The 25,308-nt window shown below is 40.7% G+C and overlaps 1 protein-coding gene across 7 annotated transcripts in view; it reads left to right on the top strand.

The window, feature by feature from the left end:
* Nucleotides 1-25,308, top strand: part of SNTG1 (syntrophin gamma 1) — a 478,079-nt gene that overhangs the window by 392,019 nt on the left and 60,752 nt on the right. For 6 of the 7 annotated variants that reach the window (XM_082363008.1, XM_082363004.1, XM_082363005.1 and 3 more), the window contains 2 exons: nt 22,661-22,777; nt 23,991-24,062. In XM_082363008.1, coding sequence (XP_082219134.1) covers nt 22,661-22,777; nt 23,991-24,062 — 189 coding nt within the window. The remainder of the gene's footprint in view (nt 1-22,660; nt 22,778-23,990; nt 24,063-25,308) is intronic. The other variant, XM_082363003.1, reaches the window with a different exon arrangement.

The raw sequence follows: 25,308 nt of genomic DNA, 5'->3' as shown, positions 1-25,308 counted from the left end.
AGATTTACCTACTTTTCTTGTAATACAGGGGAGATTTTTTTTTAATTTCTTTAATTCATGCAAATTTTATCACAATTTAAATTTTGATTGCAATCAAATTACATATTCTTTATCTTGAAATGAGAGTGTCTCTTCACCATCTCCCTTATCTTTTATTAAGTTTAAAGAGATACTATGGGTGTTCCTTTAAATGAAGTGAATTTTTCCTGGTCCAGCCTGTAGCAGAGGAAACAGCTCTAGCAGACATACAGAAACTTTCCTGAAACAGTGGTAACACAACAAATCCTTACTGACCATACCCAGAGAGTTAATGCAACATTCTGGTTAGGAAAAGAAAAACATTTCAAAATTCTGTGCGTGTATGTGTGTGTGTGTGTGTGTGTGATACCATGTTTGGTAATATAATCCTGTGTGCCTCTCATGATGGGAAGTTATTTAACTGTGTCATCAACGCTATGCCTCATCTCTGTATGCTGAGAGAATGACTGAAGCCTTAAAATCAGACACGAATTCCCCGATCACAGAAGACTCGTCTCAGCACTGGTCTGCTCTCCCCACTTTATAAGAGCCACACCGAGCACTTCATTTTTGCCTTCAGAGCCGTGTTGATTGGCCATCACCTGTGCTCATAGGAACTGCAGATTCCTTATTCTCTCTGCTTTTTAGCATGCTATACTGTAATGGGCACATTTCATCATCCAAAAATGCCAGGGAGCTATACTGTCTGATGGACTTAGCTGCCGTGTCAAAGGAAACAACTATCAGAGCTCTTCTGATGTTATTATTCTGTGTGACCTCACCGCCCAGCCCAGGGCCCAAGCATGAGAAGTAGCTGATTGTTTTTTCAATTGATAAATCAGTTGATTTTCTCTTAATATCTGAATAATTTTGTAATTATTTTCAAGATTCAGTTTCCCTTAGGCTTGCTGTTGTTGAGAAATCAGAAATGATAAAAGCTAAGTAGGGATTTGTGAAAGGTTTTTATTTACATAGTTTCAGATATATAAATATATGCAGGACTATAAAATATAAGATGAGGCTTGAAATCTTAATTTATGTCTATATCAGTATCTTTGGGTGATAAAGGAAGAATATCAAAGGTTAAATCTCCTTAAAAGGGAGAGAAAGGTTGAGTTAACTTAGTTTAAGGTTTCAAGAGGAGACCAGAAGACAGAAGTTGTCAGCCTTGAGCTTCCAAATCCTGGCCATTACCGTGTGTGATGGTAAGGGCCACATGGTATCTAACCAAGGGTTTGGGGTTCTGCAACCAAACTTCCTGTCTCCACACTTCTTACTGGGTGAGTGTCCTTGGTGGTGGTCCTAAGCCCTGTCTTCTAGTTGCCTTATCCGTAAGCCAGTTGTCTTAAAGTATGATGTGATTGAATAGGTGTAAATAGCTCAGCTTTATGTCTGGCACATAGTAAATATACCAGCTTCGTCAAGAATGGCAAAAAGTCTGAGATGCTGCTCCACTTACAAGGTTATGGCCTTTACATATATATTAATATTGCAGAAACAGGAGGCACCTGGGTCATGGGGAAAAGTTCTTCATTGATTCTCACAACCAGCTCTTCAGCCAAAGGAACATCAGTGTCAGGGACCGCACCCAGACTGCAGGGGAAACGATGAGGGCCACCTGGTGGCAGCTACGCCCCGGGAGACAGATGGGGGAGAAGGTGCTTCTCTGCTTACACAGGGCCCTGAAACCACTGCCCCCAACTCCTAGAAGGAGACAGAGACAGCCCGTCCTGAGGCAGGATGGAAAGAGCCCTGGGTCTCCACCTAAGCTTTTAAAATGTAAATGTCACTCCAAAGGCCAGATAAACCCAGGTGTCTCTGAATCACATGCCTCAGAGTCTCCAAGCTCTGGGCCTCCTTCTCTTTGAAATGAATGTGTCCAGGGAGAGAGCCGCGCAGTCTCTCTGGCACCCGGGGCCTTCGCCGGCAGCCGTCTGGCCGTAACCATTCAGCCTCTCAGGGAGATAAAGCAAGTTTTATTATCCTTTCCGTTCAGATGAGAACAATTAACTAGAAAAATGGCTCTGGTTCCAATTCTCAAGGTATATGAAAAGGAAAATGTTTCTAGCAAAAGTAAAGACAAGCATTCTAACATTCTTGTCTTTTTCTGTAGACATTTCCTTGTCTCAGGAGCTAGGGCTTTTTTACAGGAGCACTGAGAAATCCAGAGAGGTTTATTTCCTTGTAGTAAAGTGAGTGGACACAGATACTTTGCAAGTTAATACATTTTCTTTAACGTCATTTTCTTCATAATCATCCATCGTGGTGCCCACTATATTATGAATCTAGTTTAACTAGAACACACTTTGTATGGTTGCCCAAGTAGTAGTCTTTCCATATTTTGGAACAGTTTTTAACATTTTGTAGACGGCATCAAATTATGATAACAGTGAGTGACTCTGAATCCCATAACCAAAAAGTTTACTCAAGGGGGTGTTACATGTTAAAAGGGGAAGTTAGCAAAGGATATGTAAAGACAAGCCCAGTAGGTGCAAATGTTTCTGTTTTTAAATATACGTGGATAGAACAACTGCTATATTTTGCTTCCTTTATCACTTCCTTAAGGGTGATTTAATTGACCAAACTGTGTAATCCTTTTCCCCTGATATGTGAAAGAAGAGTTAAGTGATTAGTGCCGTAGAAAAGCACAGCAAGAGTGTTTCCATAAGAGAATCATTCATCCCATTTGGGGATTAATGGATTGACTTTATGCTCCATAGTGCACACACCCCAGAAACCTGCTTTATTGCCAGAATTCCCTTCCTACCGGTTTTGATGGTGTACGCACTGACCCAACGCTCCCGTCCACTGTATTTTACTGGACTCGTTTCTAGTGCCTTTGAAGCCTTAGAGTATAACCCAGATGATGTGGCTAATACGTTAAATGATTCGTCATTAAGAAATACTTGGAAACAAGCTCACTTCAGACAGAAACACTGCACGGTTTAGTTGCGTATTTTTGCAGTATTTTTCATTACAGTATTTTTCACCTGAAGAACAAAACAGCTCAAAATACAAAACTGTCCATTAAATTATATTTATAGTTACCTTCCAGCTGCAAAAAGTAGATGTAGGCTTGGGAAATGGGGGAATATGTTATAAAATGATAAATATCATGTCTTACACTTTATTATCTTTTATTAGCTTAAGAAAACTATGTTTGGTGTGCTCTTCCTATCATGAATAACTCAGGGCCAAATATTGTAAAACCAGTAAAATATATACAAACCCAAAGCTAAAAATATGAAGAAGACTGTCATATTCAAAAAGAAATCGTGGTTTTACAGCAAACGGAGGTTGATGCTATTTGTGTTCACTTGCAGGCCCCAGATGAGGTGGGTGGCAGCTGTCCTCCCGAGCTGAGTCCCAGGTGGGAGGACTGCAAGCCCATCTGAGTCAGACAGGCGCTACTGAGACACCAGAGCTGGGGAAGAGAAGAGTTGTCAGTGAGAACCGGGCTAAAACGTAAACACAGAGGGTGAGCTAAGGATTCCGAAGTTAAGTATGAGAAGCAAGGTCTTAGTGGAGTGAAGCAGGTAGGCGATTGTCAAAGAGGAGAGTATAAAGTCAAGCTGTCTGTGGCGTGTGTGTGCTGGTGCTTTGCGTCTACGGAGGTCAAGGTAGGACAGCTTCCAAGGTAAAGAGAACCGTGTGTGGCTGGACAAATCGACAAGGGAAGGAATCATTTTATACTAATGAAGGCTAGGAAGACGTGATTTTCAAGTGAAAAGTGATCATTGTGTCAGGCATCAGAGGGACCCAGTGACATGTGAAGGAAATGCATCTTCAAAAGAAGGGCTGCAGCTCGTGTCATGTTTCCTTTGAAGACTCACGGAAACCCCAGATCAAGGAAAAGACACTGCAGGAGCATCATGGGAAAGGTGCCCATGCTTTGGGGGACATTTCTCTTTGGCCCTTTTGCATTTCTGCAGGTCTTGTGAGCACACATTTTGTTTCAGGCTATTTTTTCAAGGGTGTTTACATAGAAAGCAGACTTAGAAAATGGAGATAGTGTTTCCCTCAGAACCAAGGGAAGATTTTCTTACCTTCCATTTGTAAGTCTTGGAAGGTAGAGATGATATCTCCCTCCAGAGCAAAGGGGAGTTGTGCCTACAGCCCGTTATAAAAGATTCAGGTTCCCTAAACTCAGGGATCCTCGCATGTGACGCAGCCCATTGTGTGCAGACACATCTGACACAAATATGCTGATACTCATGGTGTTTGCTGTGCCATGTTGATAAAGTCCTTTGTCTCTGTCCCAAGAATATAATGTCTCCTGCCAGCATCCATAAACCCGTTGAGAACTTAGGAGCTTGCGAACTCTCACACCCTTCCTGGTTCACAACAGTTTGCGGTGAGGAGGAGACGCTGACAGAAACATTGCTTTTTGGTAGAAGAAGGATGGCTCATTAGATTTGAGAGAAGTCCGTGCACCTCAGCGGCAAACACGTGGATTGTCTGTTGATGAGCATTTGAGGTGAGGTTCCAGGCAGAGGACTGGGAAGCACATTAAAGAACAGCCTCCTGAATCGAGCATCGTCAGATGTTCTTGGCTGTCCTTCAGGTGGGGCAGCCTTGCCCAGCCCTCTGGCTGCAGCCTCAAGTCTGTCCCCCTGTAGCAGCTAGATTTGTGCTGGGGCAGCAGAAAGGTCTGACCCTTTTCTGACAACAGTTACAGAAATTCCCCTGCACTGAGCATCAAAGAGGGGAAATTTATAGGCACTATGGAGGGAAACCCGGTGAATAGTCGGCACTGTACCTGGTTCACCTGGGAGATGAGAAGGGGGTGCACGTAACGTTTCATAAGGAAGAATGACGAAAAGGGAAAAAGTGCTCCTTGCTTTCTAGCATGGCGCGTGCTGCGGTCTCTGTCGCTCTTGACTCCACCCTCTGGGCTCCTGATCCTCGGAATCACTCTTTCCTTTTTCATGCAAGGAAACCCACGTTTGCACCTGAGTAGTTTCATCAACTGCTTCCTGCTAACAGAATTTAGGGATTCCAAGAGGCTCCTTTAATTCTGTATTCGCTCTGTCCCTCTGTGGTTCAAGCTGGTGGTGTTTCTGCTGAAACAGCTTTCTTACTAATTCCTAGGTCTCTCATAGATTTCAAAAGCATTCACTCTTCAGGACAAAAGCTGACTTCACAGATCTTTCTGAGAAGGTCTCTCTCAGTCTTCTGCTGAGATGTCTGGAGACAATACCCTTAAGACCCCTAGAGACCCTCCAGTTTAGCTGATGAGGTCGCTGAGCACATTCTTAATCCCTGGAAAGGACCCTCCGCGAGAAGTTTTGATCCTTCTGAGATTTGGGGGAAAGGTTGTAGATCACACACCTAGGATTTCCTCTGTGCTAAAATTTCAGGAGCCACCCAACTTTTATCGTATTTGGGCATCTGGAGAAGCAGAGAATATTCAGAGTCGCCAAGCCCTGGTTCGTTGTATCTGATTGTTCTTCACCAAGCTCTTCCCTTCCTTCCCTCCTCTCACATTTTATGTGCAAGGCCAGAAGAAACCAGGCAGCATCTTCAACATTTTGCTGAAAATCTGCATAGGTGTGTAACCAGGTATGTATAATTATTGACAGTTTTTCTTCCGCGTAACTGCAGGAAACAGTTTCACCAAGCTTCCTGCTGCTACACTGTCTTCCAGTTTCCAGTACACGTTCCTGACTTTCTTCTGAGCTCTCTTGGCAGGTAGCTTCCCCAAGTTCAGATTTCTACCCACAGTCAGTTCCAGCTGATGCAGGCTTTTATGATGCGATCTAGGCTCCCTCTCTTGTGCTTCACCCCATACTTTTCCAGCTTCCACCCACTGCTTCTCAATTCCAAGCTGCTCCCACCTTTTAGGTATTTATTAAAGCAGAACTCTACTTCTGGTACAAAAATCTGTGTTAGTTTTCCATTGTGGTACAGCAAGTGACCATGCATGTAGTGACATTAAACAACACACACTTATTATCTCACAGTTTCTGTTGGTCAGGAGTCCAAGCTTGGCTTTGCCAGATCCTCTGCTCGGGTCTCACAAGGCTGCAGTCATGGTTCTGGCCTCCGCTATTATGTCACATGAGGCTTGGAGTCCTCTGAGACCCTCGGCTCCTAGAGGCTGCCCGCCATTCCTAACACATGGTTCTCTCCACCATGTTGGCTTCTTTAAGGCCAGTGGGCGTTGTCCCTGCTGTTTCCAATCTCCTTTAAAGGGCTTACGTCATTCAGCTCCTCCAGGATCATTTTCCTTTTGATTAAATTAAACTCAACTGATTAGAGGCTTTAATTACATATGCAATATCTCTTCATCGTCACCATATAAAGTCACCATGTAATTAAGGAAGTGGCATCTATGCTATTCATCGTTTCCTACGTACACTTAAGAGAAGGGCATTATGCAGAGCTATGGGCCATCAGGCGGCATGGTAGTGTCACTTTTTAAAAATCTTTTATTCTCTTTAATAGATTTATTAGTCCTTCAAAAATTCTAAATGATTCTTAGGGATTCTCTTAAAACTTCTGCGTGATCACCTAGAACAGGATCCCACGATAATCTGGAGACTCAACTAGTACTAGTTGCATGAATTAATCTCTTCATTTCCCATATCCTTTATGGTGTCTGGCAAGATTAGGTGGCCAGTAAGGATTTGATGACATCTTAGAAAGGAAGAACTAATGTAGTCATCGTCTTCTGTTTGCATAAGTAAGACACTAAATTTTGAGGAGATACCTATACTTGGTTCCTGAGATAGACCCCCATACCATTAGATCATAAAAGCAATTTTGAAGAATTATAATAATGTTTTTAACATTTGAGAAAATAATTAATTAATTATAACAATACTCATTTCTCTAACCGTTATATTAGTTAAGGTGAGTAAGCTGCCATAACAGAGAGTTCCAAAAGTGTAATGTCTCAAACACAATATAAGGTTAATTTTTTTCTCACTAACAGTCCAAGATAGGTGTTCTGAACAGACAGGCAAATTCTTTCCTCACTGTGATCCGGGAACTCGTCCTGTAGCTCCGCCACCTGCCAGGGTCTTGGTATCAAAATGCATCCAGTTGGAAGAATAGGATACAGGAGCCTAGCCTGGAAGTGGTTCCCATCACCTCAGCCCCCAACCCACTGGTGGTTCTAATCACATGGTCATACTTACCTGAAAAGAAGCCTAGCATACGTAGCCCTTCTGGATACCTCGCTGTATTTTTCAACTTCATTACTAAAATTATCTCTGAATCTTAGCATGTTATCCTGCTTGCTTTGGGCTCAGGTGACTTGTGATGAATAAAAGTTTCTTATTATACAGTCATAGTCATTACAATTATAAAGTCTTTATTTTTTTAATTTTGATTGGAATACAATTGATTTACAAGGTTTGTGTTAGTTTCAGGTGTGCAGCAAGGTGAATCAGTCATACATATACATATATCCACTCTTTTTTAGATTCCTTTCCCATATAGGTCATTACAGAGTATTGAGAAGAGTTCCCTGTGCTATACAGTAGGTCCTTATTAGTTATCTATTTTATACATAGTAGTGTGTATATGTCAATCCCAATCTCCCAGTTTATCCCTCCCCCTTCTTCCCCCCCGCCCCGGTAAACATAAGTTTATAAGTCTTTAATTCAGAGTTGGCTTTATAAATTCTTGAGTTTAGTTTTCTCATTTTACACAGAGAAAGACCTCAAAAGGTTAATTTTGTTCAATGCATTCTCTTTCTGTTATGTCTATAAGCTAAACTTTTTTAGGTTTTAATGGCCCAATATAAATAATTCATCCTTACTTTTGAGGAGCTTAAAATACAGTCTTGGTTAAATGACTTTCCCAAGGTCAGGAGGCAAGTGAATTGCAGAAACAGGCTTACGATACAGGTTTCATAAATCGTGTTTCACCACAGCAATTAGTACAGTCTTCAATCAATGACAGGCTCCTATTTTATCTCTGATCCAAGCAAGACACAGAATTGGATGCCTTATCTTTTTGACAAGGGAAGATGAGTGACAAAACATCCCAGGATCAATTTGGACTATTTGCTAACGTATCTAAATGAGTCATATCAATGTTGGGTTTATTTAATTTTTCAAAGAATTATTCAAATATAACTCTCTATCTGGATATTAAGTTATTGTCTAATTAAAGTATTTTAAGATGCAAGAATTAATTAAAAATATCACAGTGTAATTCTCTTTGAAATATTTCCTTGAATCCACACTAATGTATCAAGGATAAGTGTCTCGAGCACATTTTCTCAACACACTGATTTTTGCATTGCTTTAAAGAATATGTCACCAATAATATGAGAAGCAAAATAATGGCCACCAAAGAGGTGTCATGTCCTAATCCCTGGAACCTATGAATATATTACCTTGCATGGAAAAGGGGACTTTTCAGATGTAATTTTGGTAGAGAATATTGCAACGGAGACATTGTCCCGTATTATCTTGGTTTATCCAGTGAAATCACATGAGTCCTTAAAGGCAGAGAACCTTTCCAGGCTCGGGTGAGTGAATGAGAGAGAAAGAAATTATAGGGACTGTGTGACCATGGAAGCAGGGCAGAGATGCCTAGGTGCTGGCTTTGAGGATGGAGGAGGGGGTCATGAGATACGGAATGCAAGCAGCCTCTGTGAGCTGGAAAAGGTGAAGAAATGGGAATGCAGCCTGCTGACATCTTGATTTCAGCTCCGTGAGAACGGTTGTAGACTTCTGACCAACAGAACCGTAATGTAACAAATTTGTGCTGTGTTAAGCCACCAAGTTTGCAGTAATTTTTACATTCCTGCAACAGGAAACTAATGCAGGTGTTGGTATCTGAAGATGAAGCGCCAGTATAAAGTACCAAATATGTAATTATTTATAAATAAATGTAGATCCAAAGGTATCATGTAACAATGTGGGTTTTTCCCATCTGCCTTCTGCTATGTTTTTGAGTGAAAAAGCAAGGAGTGAAGTTCCAAAATCTTTTTATAAAACACTGGGTACTCCAGTGGAAACAGGAGGAGCAGGAAAAGGTCTCTCCTCTGCTGTCTTAGTAGAAAACACCTTACACGGTACGTACATAGAGGATGAGGGAAAGCAGTTACTCTTCAGGAGCTGAGCTCTTCTTGAGAATCTTCTTGAGGTTCTATGGACACCCCCCTCCATTCCGGAAGAGGAAGTAACCGTAGTTCATCTCAGCAGACATTCTTTCCAACAGAAGAAACCTCTCTCAAGTTTTCCGCTTTAGACAGTTTTACATCACTGAGAATTTATTTGATAATTAGAATCAGAGTTTAGGATGGGGTTTGCTATAACAGCGGTTTTCCTGCACCAGTGAAATAGTATCAGGTTTCTATAAAGTCATAAACATTGACTCTATGTGTAGATTACCTCTGTCCAGATCTGTATTCATGATTGATTTGATTAACTGAGGTTAGAGAAGAAGATCGTGATTATGCTCAAAAAGCTGAAAAATGCTTGTTGCTCTTGTTTGTTTTTTATTTATTCAGTTATTGGAGTTTTTATAACATCATTTCAATTGAGTAAGAATTTAACCACAGCCTGGTATTAAGGAGAATGTATTATTTATGCAAATGTAGAAACTAAAAATACACTAAATGGAAATACAAGTTGAAAGTTCCGTAGAAGGAGAAACTAATTGTTCTGTTATGAAATATCTGTTAGTGACAAAAATGCTTTTCAGAAAAAACTATTTCTATATTTCAATGGCTTATTTATTTTCACAATGGTCCTGTAGTCACTGGTGTTTATCAGAATAGGAAATTAGGCTGAGCCTCACTATAAGCTCTCTAAATTTTTAGTAATTTGATTCCCTTCATAAACTTCTTGTATATGTGGAACTTATTGGTTTTCTTCCTCTGAAATTATGTAGTAGAAAAAAATTGTAATGTCAGCATAGCAATGAAATTAAAATGGATTGTAAGAAATGTGATTTGATTTGATTGCTTCCATATTAATTTCAAATACACATTAGCTTAGTCTACTGAAACACGTTTCGTTGATCCCCACAGAATCCTCCACAATCCTACCTACGATGTCCTATTTGCATGCATATTTTTGACAGCAAAATTCCACTACATCTCTGCTACAGTAATACATATTTAAAGAAATACTTATATTGAAATAAAGTATAAAGTATCAATGAAACCCCCAGGCCTGAATATTTATAACCTGTAACTATTAACAGATCTTTTAGGTTATAATGATGCCTTAAGACTTATAACCTTTTCAACCAACCATTCTGATGAGAGTTTCCTTTCTCCATAGACATTTATTTATCAGCAAAGGTGTTTGTTAAGCGACAAACGGGATTTCACTTCTCACGACCAGTCCTCATGACGTGTCCTCCTGTTTCCGTGGCTGCAACCATGACACGTCCTGGGTGCTGTCACTGTGGGCTTGAGCACATTTTAATCTCACCACCAAAATGAGATTTGGCAAATTGCTTGAGACGTTGATTCAGCAATACAAAAGCAAGTATTGAAATTTAATTGAAAAACATGTGTCGTGACAAAATAATTTGTGTCGTGAAAACTTCAGCCGTAGGAGGACTGTATTTAGACTCAGGCAGGGACACGTCCCCTGCGGAGAGGTGTCTTGGTTTGTGCTGTTTGCACCCCAGGCGTTTGCTCCCTCTGTCAGCCTCCCACTCTAAACATGGAGAGGGCCACAGAGACCAGTCAAGGGCACCTGCAAGCCGCTTCTTCCTGCAACTTTGAATCTGCATTCTTCTCACCTCCTGTGCTCCCTGGGTCTCCTGTGCAGGATCGTTGGATCCTGTAGTTCCTACAAGTGGTGCCTCATTCCTTCCCCGACTCTTCATCTTACTAAAGGCGGAGACACAGGCACCGAGCACCTGTGAGTTGTCACTTAACGCTCCTGCATCTCTGTCCACATGCGTGTGCGCACACACGCACACGCACACACACACAATTTCAGTTCAGCTCCACCGTCCAAAATATCTCCACCGTGAGTCCTTCAGTAAAGCCAGGGCCCCCCGGGGCCCGCGGGGGGCGCATCTGAGGTCATGGTCAATCTCATCTCATCATCAGCTATTCTCTCCAGACCACCTTCTCCAGCTGCCTGGCTTCTCAGCCCCCAGGTGGTCCTGCAGGCGCCTGCATTCCCACGGTGCCTTGGTGGTCCCTCTGTCTCCATGCTCTGCCCTCTGGCGGATTCTCTGCTCCTCCACACCTGTCCTCAAATGTCCCCTCTGGGAGACCCTGTGGTCGGTCACCCTGTGGGAAATGCCAGCCCCCTCGCAGCACTTCCCGTCTTCCCTTCCCTGACTCATTTACCTCATTTCCCTTGCAGTCCCTTGCTCTATAACATAACAAATGTTTTACTTTTTTCTATTTTATTCTCAGTCCTCCAAAGTGCAATCTAAGTTGTACTACTGCATTGCGTATTCAGTTCACTGCTGTTCCCCAGATGTTTATGACAGAGGCTTGAACGAACTACTGCAATTTTGGAGTGGGGAAAGGAAAAAGGCACAGGTTACAATCAGCTGAAAATGTTACCTTTATACACAGAAGCTTTGCGTGCCTTTATATCTGCTATATCTCTTGGCAAATATGTATATATATAATTCACAAATACATATGGAAAACAGTATATATGTATTCATATATGTATATGTATTGTTTTCCTCTTGAATTGTGAACATATACACATATATGTGTGTATGTATATGTATATATATAGAGAGAGAGAGAGAGAGAGTTTTCCTCTTTAATTGTGAATCACGGTGGCCCAGATTTACTTCATAATTGTCAGATAAAAGCCGGCCTAAGGAGAGCAACGTGGTTCGGGTGACACCGACAGGTCGGCAGAAAGCAGGCCCCAGCCCTGTCCGCGCCCCCGGCCCCCTGCCTCTACCCGCTCCCTCGTGCTGGCACTGGGGTCCCTTTCCCCTTGCCTGATCGCTTCTCTCCAAAGCACCCTGGCAGAGCCCCAAGCTGCTAAATTTCCATGTCTTGCAAGAAGCCCCTGTAGCCAGCGCTTTGCGGTGACAAATGCGAGCGCCGGCCTTGGTCCCCGTGCGAGGGGCCCGGCGCTGCTCCAGAATCGCTGGCTCGGCAGAGGGTTTCAGGGAAGCGGCTGCAGGCGGGAGAGGAGCCGGGTTCTTGCAGCCCATCTAAACGTGATAAAAGTTCACCTGTCAACTCGCGATCAAGCCGGTGCCCTTCCCCACGGTGAGCAGTACTTTCCGCTTCTGCCTGACCACTCAGGGGACATCGAGCTCATTTTACAACATTTTTTTTTTCCATTTAAAGCTCTCCTTGAAATTCATTTTTTTTAATTTCTCCTAAAGGAACATTAACACAGCAAACGTTTTGTAAGAGCCGCCACAAACATAAGATCACCTGGTGGGACGTTCCTCAGACGGCAGGCCCCGACGGTAGCAGCGCGGCCGGGAGAGGGGTCTTCCCGGGAGAAGTGCCCGAGGCCTTGGCTGTTGCCCTGCGGGTGGGCGGCGGACCGGCCTCGCTCCCAGGGGGAGGGTGGCCTTGAGGCCACAGAACGTCAAGGCTGTGACGGGACATAGTCTGGCCCGTTTCTTAAGCAAAATGGCCTCAGGTGCTGGGAGGGTGTCGCTGAGCAGGTGAACAAGGGGCGGAGGAGACAGGGGGCACCCCTAGTAGAAGGCGGGGGGCCCGGTCCAGGCTCCCCCCCCGAAGATGCTGAGGGGACACGCCGGTGAGGTGCGCCGTGGTTGCCATGGTCACACAGCGCCATCAGAGCAGACACGCTCGCGTCACAGTCGGCTGGAAACAAGATCAGAAGCAGACGTGGTTCTTAGGGGCCCTGCGTGCTGCAGTCTGAAATAAAGGCCGGTGGATCGTAGAGGTGGTTGTGATTTGGGAGACACGCATCTCTGCTCCTTTGATTCAGGGATTTTTTTTTAATATATAAATTTATTTATTATTTATTTATTTTTGGCTGCATTGGGTCTTCGTCGCTGCGCGCGGGCTTTCTCTAGTTGCGGCGAGCGGGGGCTACTCTTCTTTATGGTGCGCGGGCTTCTCATTGTGGTGGCTTCTCTTGTTGCGGAGCACGGGCTCTAGGCGCATGGGCTCAGTAGTTGTGGCTCGCAGGCTCTAGAGCGCAGGCTCAGTAGTTGTGGCACACGGGCTTAGCTGCTCCGCGGCATGTGGGATCTTCCCGGACCAGGGCTCGAACCTGTGTCCCCTGCATTGGCAGGCGGATTCTTAACCACTGGGCCACCAGGGAAGCCCTGATTCAGGGATTTGAGGTGAATTCTGAAGGTCTGCAGGGGGAGGAGTACCGCAAGGATTGTTATTCTCTGGCCTCTGTATCCATCTTCGATCACTGTGACCTCGGGAAGCATCTGTTACTCCACCTGCTTTTAGTTGTAACGTTTAAACTTCTGCTAATCAGCTGTGTACACCCACGTACACACACTCAAGGGGTCGAAAAATGGTCTACCCCTTGAGCATAGAAATGCAACTGATTGTTATGCTGATTCGTATGCAGTGTTAAATTCACTTAATTCTGTGCTCCTCTCTTCAGCTCTATGTAAACTTCTACACGTCTTGATACTGAGCTGAAGTGTCGGCTCTTCTATTTTTATTTCTAAGTATGCGTCTTATTATTTTGTAATTTCCAGTTATCCGATACAATTTTTGAACTAGTCATCTAAATTTTGAGGATACTGAGTACAGAAGTTTTAAACTCTGGATCTGGTGCATCCAAAATCTGAATCTTCTATGCATGTGTGCTTCCCCTATTGTCTTTTCTCTCCTGATTTTCTGAATTCTATTTAATTTTGCCTCCTTGTATGGCTTCTCAATATTGCGTAAAGAGTAGACGTTGCATGTAAAAGTCATATATGTGACTTGAGGCTCCAGAGGATGTTATCTTCCTTCAGAGAGTGTTACTTTTATTTCTGGCAAAATAAAATCAGAAGTACAATTTAACCCCAATCAGGATTGAGTGCTTGTGAACGAGGCTCCCATCTTTATGAGGCCTGGCCTGTTACTCATTTATGTTTACTCTTATGTTCTGTCCTGCTGAGTTTTTTCTTGGAAGGAACTGAAATCCGACATGTGTGACTTAAACCTTGAATCTACCGAGACCCACCATTTCAGCCCCCAGGAGCCAGCTCACAAGGGACAGACCCTGAAGCCGGGAAGTGACCCCGAAAGGGTCCTCACCCATCTGAGCTTTCCTTCCACTAGGAGCTGGGCTGCTTACGTCTTTGTGCCTTGATAACACTGAAATATCTTCTAAAATGGTTTTATCCGCATTTTAGGTTTTTTGCCTCTTTTATTCCAGCTGTTCCTGGGAGTGGGATGGGTCTTCAACAAGCTTGTCCACCACTGTTGTGTTTGGAAATACCCTGTTCACCAAGAACCCTGCATTTCTTTTTCTCTTTCAAGTACAGTTGACCTTGAACAACATGGGGTTAGGGGTGCCAACCCCCTCTCCGTGGAAAATCTGCATATAGCTTTACAGTCGGCCCTCTGTAGCCAAGTTTCCTCCATATACGCGGTTCCACAAGTGCAGATTCAAGCAACTAGAATCATGTAGTCTTGTAATATTTACCGTTGAAAACAATCCACATATAAGTGGACCTTCACAGTTCAGTGCATGTTGTTCAAGGGTCAGCAGTACTAGAATACTTTCCTTATGGCTTCTTCTGTCCTAAGTAACAAACACCGTTCTCAGTAATACACAGCCTCACCAACTGTTGGGATTATAACATAATCAGATGGTTTACTCCCTGACTTAGCGATAAATATGTCAAAACTCAAGGCAGCATCAGCATCTGCCGGAGGGTTTGCTAAGATACAGAGTGCTGGGCCCCAGCCCCATGGTTTCCGACTAAGTAGGTCTGGCATAGGGCATGAGACTGTGCATTTCTAACAGGTTCCCAGAGGACACTGATACTGAGGGACCGAGGGCCACACCAGCCCAAAGAGATCAGATAAGTCTGTCTGTCTTCACTTTGGCTGAGAAAAAGTTAAAGACAAATTAGTGGGCCCATGTTAAGAAATGTGAAGGACTTCGTGTGCTATGATAATTTTGCTTCAAGAATTTACCATTTGCTTCCATTTTATTCTTTATTAGAATATGTTGTTACATGGTATATTGTATCTTCTAAAGTACATCCCCCTCCCTTTTGCCCCCCCAAAAAAACTTTGGATACATATATAAAAAGAATTGTTAGGGACTTCCCTGGCAGTCCAGTGGTTAAGACTTCGCACTCCCTCTGCAGGGGGCACAGGTTCTATCCCTGGTCTGGAAACTAAGATCCCGCATGCTGCCTGGTGCAGCCAAAAAAAAAAAAAAAATTATTATTAAGTGCTGCCAATTCCAATCAAAATCTCAGCAAGGTATTGTGTGGATATTGACAAACTGCTTCTGAAGTTTCTATGAAGAAGCAAAAGACCCAGAATGGCCAACATAATACTGGAGATTAACTCATTCGGAGGACTAACACTCACTGACTTCAAATTTTACTTTGAAGCTACAGTGAACAAGGCAGTGTGGTACTGGTGAAAGAATAAACAATAGATCAATGGAGCAGAGTAGAGAGCCCAGAAATAGAGCCACACACTTATAGTCAACTGATCTTTGACAAAGGAGCAAAGGCAATACAGTGGAGAAAAGGTAGTCTTTTCAACAAATGGTGCTGGAACAACTGGACATCCACATGCAAAAAAAAAAAAAAAAAAGTGGAACTAGACGCAGACCTTACATCCTTCACAAAAATTAACTCTAAATGGATCACAGACCCAAATGTAAAATGCAAAACCATAAAACCTCTAGAAGACAACATAGGAGAAAATCAAGATGACCTTGGATATGGTGATGACATTTTAGAGGCAGCACCGAAGGCAGGATCTGTGAAAGAAATCATTGCTCAACTGAACTTCATTAAAAGAAAAACCTTTGCTCTGCAAAAGACACTATCAGTAGGATGAGAAGACAAGCCACAGTTTGGGAGAAAATATTTGCAGAACACATATCTGATATAGGACTGTTATCCAAAATATACAAAGAACTTTTGAAATTCAACAATAAGAAAACAAACAACTTAACTTAAAAATGGGCCAAAGACATTAATAGATACCTTACCAAAGAAGATACACAGATGGCAAGTAAACATATGAAAATATGGCCCCCATCAGATGTCATCAGGAAAATGCAAACTAAAACAACGAGATACCACTACACACCTATTACAATGGCCAGATCCAGAGCACTGACAGCACCGAATGCTGGTGAGGGTGTGGAGCCACAGGAACTCTCATCCACTGCTGGTGGGAATGCAAATGGTGCAGCCACTTTGGAAGACAGTTGGGTTGTGTCTTACAAAACTAAGTATACTTTTACTCTACATTTCAGCAATCACACTTCTTGGTATTTACCTAAATTAGTTGAAAACCTATGTCCACACAAAAAGCTGTACATTGCTGTGTACAGCACTTTTATCATGATGGCCCAAACTTGAAAGCAGCCAAGTTGGTCTTCTGTGGGTGAAAGGATAAGTAACCTGTGGTACATCCAGACAGTAGGATGCTAGTCAGTGATAAAATGAAATGAGCCATCCAGCCATGAAAGACATGGAAGAAACTTAGATGTGTATCACTAAGTGAAGGAAGTCAATCTGAAAAAGCTACATACTGTTTGACTCTAACTACATGCCATTCTGGAAAAAGCAAAATTATGGAGAGAGTAAAAAGATCATTGGTTTCTAGGGGTTGAGTAGGGAGGGATGAAATGGCTGAGCACAAGGGTTTTAGGGCAGTGAAATTATTTTGTATGATGCCATAGTGGTAGATATGTGTCCCTACACATTTGTTAACGCCTACAGAATGTACAACACCAAGAGCAAACCTTAACGTAAGCCATGGACTTTGGGCGATAATATGTGTCTATGTAGGATCAGCAGTTGTAACAAGTGTGCCGTCCGGTGGGGGGACGCTGATAGTGGGCAGAGACGCACAGGCTGTAGGTGTCAGGGCAGGAGGTCTGCAGGAAGTCTCTGTCCCGTCCACTCAGTGAGGCTGGGAACCTAAAACTGCTCCAAAAAATAAAGTCTATTTAAAACAAGAAAAGATAATGTACAATAAAATGATCAAAATTTAAAGAATAAACTGTTGCTGTGCAGCACAGGCTTCATGTATTGGGTGTGTTTTCACATGTTACTTAAAAAAGTTTATGCAAATCAAAACCCGCAGTGAGATATCACCTCACACTTGTTATAATGGCTAAAATCAAAAGATAAGAGATAAGTATTGATGAGGGTGTGGAGAACAGGGAACCCTCCTATACTGTTGGTGGGAATGTAAACGGGTGCAGCCACTATGGTAGACAGTATGGAGGTTCCTCAAAAAACTAAAAATAGAACTACCATATGATCCAGCAATGCCACATCTGGGTATATTTTCAAAGGAAATGAAAACAGGATCTTGAAGAGATATCTGCCCTCCCATATCACTGTGGTGTTATTTACAATAGCCAAGATATTGAAACAAACTGTTAATAGATGAATGGATAAAGGACATGCAAGTTTATATATATATAAATATATATATATATACACACACACACATATACATATGTACACACACATATATGGAATATTATTTAGCCATGAAAATGAAGGAAATCCTGCCATGGATGAAGCTTGAGGGCATCATGCTAAAAGAGAAAGATAAATAATGCACCGTATCACTTATATGTGGAATAAAAAAAATTAAAGTCAAGCTCATAGAAATATAGGGTAGAAAATGCTTTCCAGCAGCTGGGGGGGTGAAGGAAATGGGGAGAGATTGGTATAAGGGTGCAAATTTTCATGTATAAGATAACCAAGATCTGAGGACCTAAGGTATACACGGTGACTATGGTTGATAACACAGTATTGTATATTTAAAATTTGCTAAGAGATTAGAACTTAAATGTCCTCACCAAACATTATATATATATGTGTGTGTGTGTGTGTGTGTGTGTGTGTATACATATATATAAGTAAATATGCAAGTTGATGGATATGTTGATTAACTAGATGGGAAGCATTCTTTCACAATATATGTGTATATTAAATCACTTTAATATTTTACATTTTTTAAAAATCCCTTCCTAGCATGGGTATAGGGCTTTGGGGAACGTATAGGAAGGAATGGGTAAGGGTATGTTTGTTCAATTTGTATTCTAATGACTCTATGAATGCTCATTCTTGGGCCTCCCCTGATACCCCCATTATTTTACAGCTCTTGTGACTGAGTGTGCCTGATCTCGTGTTCATTACTGAGTAAGTGGCATCAGTGTTGACTAAGAATTCTACAGGCTTTCCCCCTATGTCCAATGTCTGCCAGAGCTCCTTGAGGGTCAGTCAGAGCACCCGCTTAGGAGCCCCTGGGCCCCATAATTCAACATCTGTTCAAACCATGTGCCTTGGAGGGTAGTGGCCAGGATCTGCCATTTCCACCCCGCTGCAGGGACGGTGTGGGATTCTCCCTTCCAGTACCCCTTTTGTTTGGGGGTAGGCCATTAGGGTGCATTCTGCAGAACTGGAAGTTTTCTGGGTATCATCCCCAACCCGAAAACATTTAATCTTCCTATGTAGTACACCCTGGCCTCAATACCGGCTGCGAGATGGAGAAAGTTGGCCTGTCAATGGGTCTCTAAATTATAACACCATTATTTTATTACCCAGATTCTATTTTTATTTCCTGGGAATTGTTAATGGGCTTTGCTGGTGACAGTTTGCAGTTTGAATTTTTAAAATATTACTTGTCTTGGTTACTGAGTGTTTTTGGTGCATTCAAGTAGAATGCCTCATTCGCCTTGCCCTGGTCCTTATTTTACATTTCTATTTGTCAATTTATACCTCAATAAAGCTGAAAAAATAGGCAAGTCTTCGAAATATTTATCTGAAAAGTGTGTGATACATGGTTGGCAGTTCGCTTGTCATTTCATAGGTATAGGAAACTATTTTCTTTTAATTCTACTTGTTTCTAAAATATTCTATTTGAAATATCCTTGTGCCTATACTGCTCATTTGTTTCTTTTTTGAAAATAAGATTAAGTGATACAGTGTTTCTTTAGAGTTATTATTTGCTGTGACAAGTGTAGGATGAATTTTCTGAAAATGCATTATGTCTCCTCAACCATATAATCATTTCACAGGAGTCAAGGTAATGATGAGAAACAGCAAGTGCCTTTTGGTCTTTCTGCAGAACTGAGAACAACCCTTTTCCTTGGCATAGACAGTGATTAGGCCGATCTTTGGCCGGAGAACAAGCATGAAGAAATATCCCTTACAGATCCGATGATCCCATTTTTATTAGTTACATCTTCAGCTCATTCCTCCAAGCTATACTCAGCTCAAACTAATAAAATTGTATTTAAAGATAATTCTTGAAAAATATCAGTATATCATTCTTAATATTTCAGCTTCCAGCAAATTATAGAGGTGGGAAGAGACAGCAAACTCAAATTTCACAGTCTTAGGAAGCTCAGATATTTCCTTCTCATGATTATGTACACCACTTTAATCTCTTTTTTCCTCTTGCCAATGCAGAGAAGTCATAAACACAGAGAAACTGTAAGTTTTATCAAATTGAATTAAAATGAAAGACTGACTTAATTGAGAAATAATATAATGATTAAGTTGATATAATTCATAACTAAAATTTTAGATCATGGCAATGGCCCCAGAATGACAGGGCGATTTAACCCTGTCGTTCGTTGGAAGACTTTCTTCCTATAAAACTCACAAAACTCTATTATTTTTAAGATGAGTTTGTTATAAAACCGTTGTTAATAATACACAGTGTGTGCTATTTTAAAAATGGGATTTTATAAAATATAATACATGTATAGAAAGTTCATAAAACTTAGATGTACAGCTTGATTATTCAAAAGCCAAACCCCTGTGTAACCACAATCTGGGTCAAGAAAAGTGGGTTGTTTCCGGTTTAGATTCTGTCACCCCCTCTGTATTCTTCCCCACGCACAACTGGCTTGCAGGCTGCTAGAGTAACTACTATCCTGACCGTTTGTCTTCTTTACTGAAGTACTTTTTATTCCAGCCAAGAATGCATTGCAAAACACAACTACAGTTAATCTTAATCAAATCATATATATATATATATATATATATATATATATATATATTTGATATAGGTTTTATATATATATATATATATATGGTTGTATATCTCCTTTCATTCAACACTGTGTTCTGTGAGGTTCACTTCTGTTGTTCCATGTAACTATAACGTACTCATTTTCCTTGCTGTATACTGCTCCTTTATGATATCACAATTTGTTACTATATTCATCTACAGAATGTATCGGAGGGTACATGGTTTATTTTAAGCCATTTGTACATGGCTGGGACTAAGAATAATGTTACAAGGAACATCCTTGCCATGTGCCTCAGGGCACAGGTATGCACACTGGGTTGAGTTTATATTAGAAGTGAAGGATCAAAGCCTCACCAGCTGTCAGAAATGCATAATGGTTTAAAACTGTGATGGTTTCAGGTCTTACATTTAAGAATCTAATTCATTTTGAACTGATTTTCTATACTGTGTAAGATAAAGGTCCAATTTCATTCTTCTGCAGGTGGATATTAAGTTTTCCCAACACCATTTACTGAAGAGACTGTCCATCCCCCATTGTGTGTTCTTGGCACCTTTGTCAAAGATCTGTGGACCATATATGCATGGGTTTATTTCTGTATTTTCTATTCTGTTCCATTGGTCTACATCTGCTTTTAGGCCAGTATCTTACTCCTTTGATTATTGCTATTTTGTAATACATTTTAAAATCAGCACATGCAATGCCTCTAGGTTGTTCTTCTTACTCAGTATTGATGTGGCTGTTCAGGGTCTTTCGTGGTACCCTGTGAATTTTAGGATGATCTTCCTACTTTTGTAAAGAGAGCCGTATGGATTTTGATAGGGATTGCATTGCATTGGTAGTTCACTTTGGATATTATGGATATCTTAAAATACTAATTCTTCCAGTTCATGAACACAGATGTCTTTCTATTTATCTGTATCTTTAATTCCCTTCGTTGATGCTTTATAATTTTCAGTGTACAAGTCTTTTACCTCTTTGGTTAAGTTTATTCCTAAGTGTTTTATCCTCTTGTTGTTATTGTGAATGAGATTGTTTTCTTAATTTCATTCAAAGACTTGTGAATGAACTCCTTCAAATAAAGTTAAAAATAGCTAAAGGGAACAAAATTAAGGACCAATGTGCAAACCTAGATAGTAATGGAATAACTAAATTTAAAAAGAAACGAAAACAAGGAAAAACTTTGAATCACGTTTTAAAGCAGGTAAAATGTTCCCAAAGTTTAAAAATAGCATTTCTATGTTTTTTTCCATTTCATTACCTAGTGTGTTCCATATATTTGTCATAAAAGATCTTAGCAAATGTTTTGAATAATCTGCTCAGTATTGTGTTTCTTTGAGGATTAAATCTGCTTTTGAAGGAAAAAGAAAAAAAGCAATTGTTTCTGTACAATATGATAGCAAGATAGAGTAGACCATGCCTACTGGGTCTAGTGTCAATAGTCATTAATACCCACAAAGTTGTCTTTATGCTGCAAACAGGGACCAGTGCAACATGTTTATTTTTGCTTCTTCCTAACTGCTATTTTTATTATCCAGATTATACAGCTGTCCCTTGGTACCTGCAGAGGACTGTTTCCAAAACCAAAACCTGCAGATGCTCAAGTGCCACAAACCCCTCTCCCATATCCGCGGGTTCCAATTTGCAAATTCAAACAACCGCGGATTGTGTACTGTGTTTACAATCCTCAGTTGGTTGAATCCGTCAGTGCGGAACCCTTAAATACTCAGGGCCGAACATAATATATTGTCACCATAAAATAAGACATTCACACTTTCTAAAGCAAGAGAATCTCAACCTAATTGTTGCTTAGGCAACAAACAGCACAATAGATATGTACATCTGCTTCCGAATAATTTTATATGTGATTCTGAGCTAATGGTAACACAACATTTAACTGCATTAACCTCCCTGTAATATTTCTCAGGTTGAGGACGACTTACGTGTAAATAGGAAGGTGTTTTGTTGGGGGTTTTTCCCCCATGGAAAGCAAACACAAAGTTAGACTAGTGATATACTATAAGCCAAAATATTTCTCTTCTCTGAATATATTTGTCAGTTGAAAGAAAGCAGGGCCCAGTTGCTGTGACTTTCAGACCTAATCCATCAGTATGAATATAGATACATAACATTATCCTAAATTTGGGTTAGCCCTATTAAATCATGGAAAGAATAATAATTTTGCTGCATATGAAATTCTAGGCTGGTTGTTGCTCTCATTTTATACACTGAAGTTTATGTTCCATGATATTCTGGCTTTCATTCTTTCTCTTGAGAAATCAGTTATCAACGTAATTGTTGGTTCCGTGAAGGTAACATGTTTGTTTGTTGATAAACATTGATGGAAACATATTATAAAATCTTATGAGTGGTTCACACTCATTTATTGAAGGTAAATCTGGTTAATATACATTTTGCATCAATTAAACTGATAATTTTATGAGAAAATTAAAATACCACAAAAGATACAAAAAAACCACATAAGCCACCTGAAATGAGGCTTTTTGGACAGGTAATCATGTTCCGTTTCCTTGCAGATTGTCTACATGGGCTGGTGTGAAACACGGGAACAAGACCCCCTCCAGGACCGCGTGTACTCGCCGACATTCCTAGCCCTGAGGGGCTCGTGTCTTTATAAGTTTCTGGCGCCTCCAGTAAGTGTTTCTGTTCAACATTCCTTATTTTTCCGATATTATCACAACAGAGTGGCATCAGCTTAACAGTAACAAATGCTATATTACAAATATATTTCGAAAATAAGATACAGAAACAAATAGAAAACAGTCCAAATGCTTCTGAGAATTTCTTGCTAAAGATATATGTTCTGGCATTAAACATTGGCTTTATAACCCTTGAAAAACCTAGAAGCCATCTCTGTTTCGACATTTATGACAGGCTGAATGTGTTTATCTACATGGCACAGGTCTGCCTAAGTCAAGTCAATGGTGTTTGTGCTAATCTGTTACATCCCATATCTCGTCATCAGGCTTCGTATTAAATATGTATGGCGATCTACTGCACCTAAGGTCTTGCTTTTGGAAACATGTACTTTACACAACAGTAGATTCTCAATGAATATTTATTGACTATAAATATTAAATGCCAGACCGCTCACTTACAGGTCTAATACTACATAGGGTCTTGGCATGATCAGGTTAGACTTGCTGTAATTTCGAATATCTATGTCTACACAAAGTTCAAATCACCCAGAAGACAGGGGAAAAAAACATAAATATTTATACCTTGTACATTATTCCTACTCCAAATAATTTCTTATGACTGATACATGTTTCAGACACAAACAAGTGAAACAGCTTCACTGTTTGGTGTTTCACGATGTTCAGAACATGGAGTGACTTCCTGATGTAAACTATATCTTTCTTAAAAATCAAAGCCAGAGTTGATATGGTATCTAGTATTCTTTGTGTGTAACAGGTGGTAAATGGAGAAAAAACTATTACATGTGTGAAATATGAACACTTAGTATTTTCCATTTACAGTTACCCAAAATATTGGCTCTATTCCCCATATAAAAAAATTAATCCCACCCCAAAAAAACAACACTTAGTATTTATGTAGAGAGAATGCACACACTACTTAAAACACATCAAGACACTGAGCAAAGGTAAATTCTTGTTTATAATATAAAACATGTGCTGAAAGAGGAAGAGAAATGGTGTGAAACTTAGGAGAAAGGAAACAGAAACATTGTTGAAGGTCAAGGACGTCTAGGAGGAGAACCTCACAGCTTAGAGACGGCCTAGTGCATGTGTGAAGCTTCATGTGTGCACCATAGCGTATAATAAAGAGAAAAGCAGGGGCCATCTTTCTAAAACAAATGATGTATTAGTTTCTCATCTTTTCAAGGTGACCACGTGGGACTGGACCCGAGCAGAGAAAACGTTTTCAGTTTACGAGATTATGTGCAAGGTTCTCAAGGTAGGACCAGCAAGCAGTGATGATCGTAATGGCTTTTCCTCGGCCAGGAGGGGTTCTGGGCTAATAGGTAGTTCATGAAAACGAGTGATGCATGGATATGAAGGAAAATACAAGGTAAAGACAAAGAAAAGAAAAACACGTAAGAGAAAAGGTAGAGTGAAGAGAAATGCTCGGCTTCGATAATTCTGAAGCAGATTCCGAGGTTCCTCCATCTGGGGGGGCAGTGGAAACAGGAGGAAGCTTGTCAGGGGTCCTTTGAGGACGAAGTAGAAGGTCAACTGGAAATAGTCTGAGTTTAAACCTCAATGATTACCATAGTCTTATTTGCTGTGTAAAATACAGGAGAGAAAGATTTGAATAAGACTTGGAATTAGAAAATACAGAAAATATAAAGGTATATGCAAAGAAAGGTACGTTTAAATCTCATGGTTAGGTTGTCTCTCTGGGTGTGGAAACGAATATATAATTGTCATAAATCAATTAAATTTCTGTGCTGTACACAGGATTGTTGCAATGGAAAGTCATTGAGAATTCTGTAAAATTCCAAACAGTTGTTGTGGCCATTTTTAAGAATCAAAATGGGAATGATTTATAAAACCTAAATAATAATCTCATTCCTTTCCAATCTGGGGTCTGTAGGGTTGGAAGTACTACAGATTGATATTAAATCCTAGTTAAGGTTGACCTTGTTTGTGTAACCAAGGAGAACTAAGTTCCTTGTGTTTTACGTCAGTTATTTCTCTTCCAGTTAGAGAATCAGTGGAGTAGAAAATGCTGGAACATTTACAACATAATGAATAGAATCAAAAGTGTCTGAAGGCAGAGAGACAAAGAAAATATGATTACCTCCAAAGTGTTCGTAATTTTTTCTTCCGTCCAGAAGAATCCTAGATTAAAGCTGACATTCACAAGAGCTAAATAAAAACAGAGGTCATTGCTTGCCCCTCGCTGTGGATGGTTTTGGTTCTATTGTGGGATTAACAGTGGTGGAAAAACTCTGATACCCTTGAGTTTATTGTCAGCAAAGCAGTTCTGGCAACTCCTAAAAGATGTGCCAGCATCTGAAGAAAAGGAGATCGTACCCAGCTCCAAAGTAACTACCAAAATAGCTAATGAGATAGCTTTCTAATGGAATTTTATTTTTTTACCAAAAAAAGAACTAGTGAAATTTAAAAAAAAGAATGAAAGAGATAAAGGAAAAAAGGAAGGAAGGGAGGGAGGGAGGGAGAGAAAGAAAAGATAAAGA

The sequence above is a fragment of the Balaenoptera borealis genome, assembly GCF_965194805.1.
Source record: "Balaenoptera borealis genome assembly, chromosome: 17".
In the NCBI taxonomy this organism is placed as follows: Eukaryota; Metazoa; Chordata; class Mammalia; order Artiodactyla; family Balaenopteridae; genus Balaenoptera; species Balaenoptera borealis.
The sequence above is the reverse complement of the archived record's forward strand: the minus strand, read 5'-3'. Positions and strand labels throughout refer to the sequence as shown.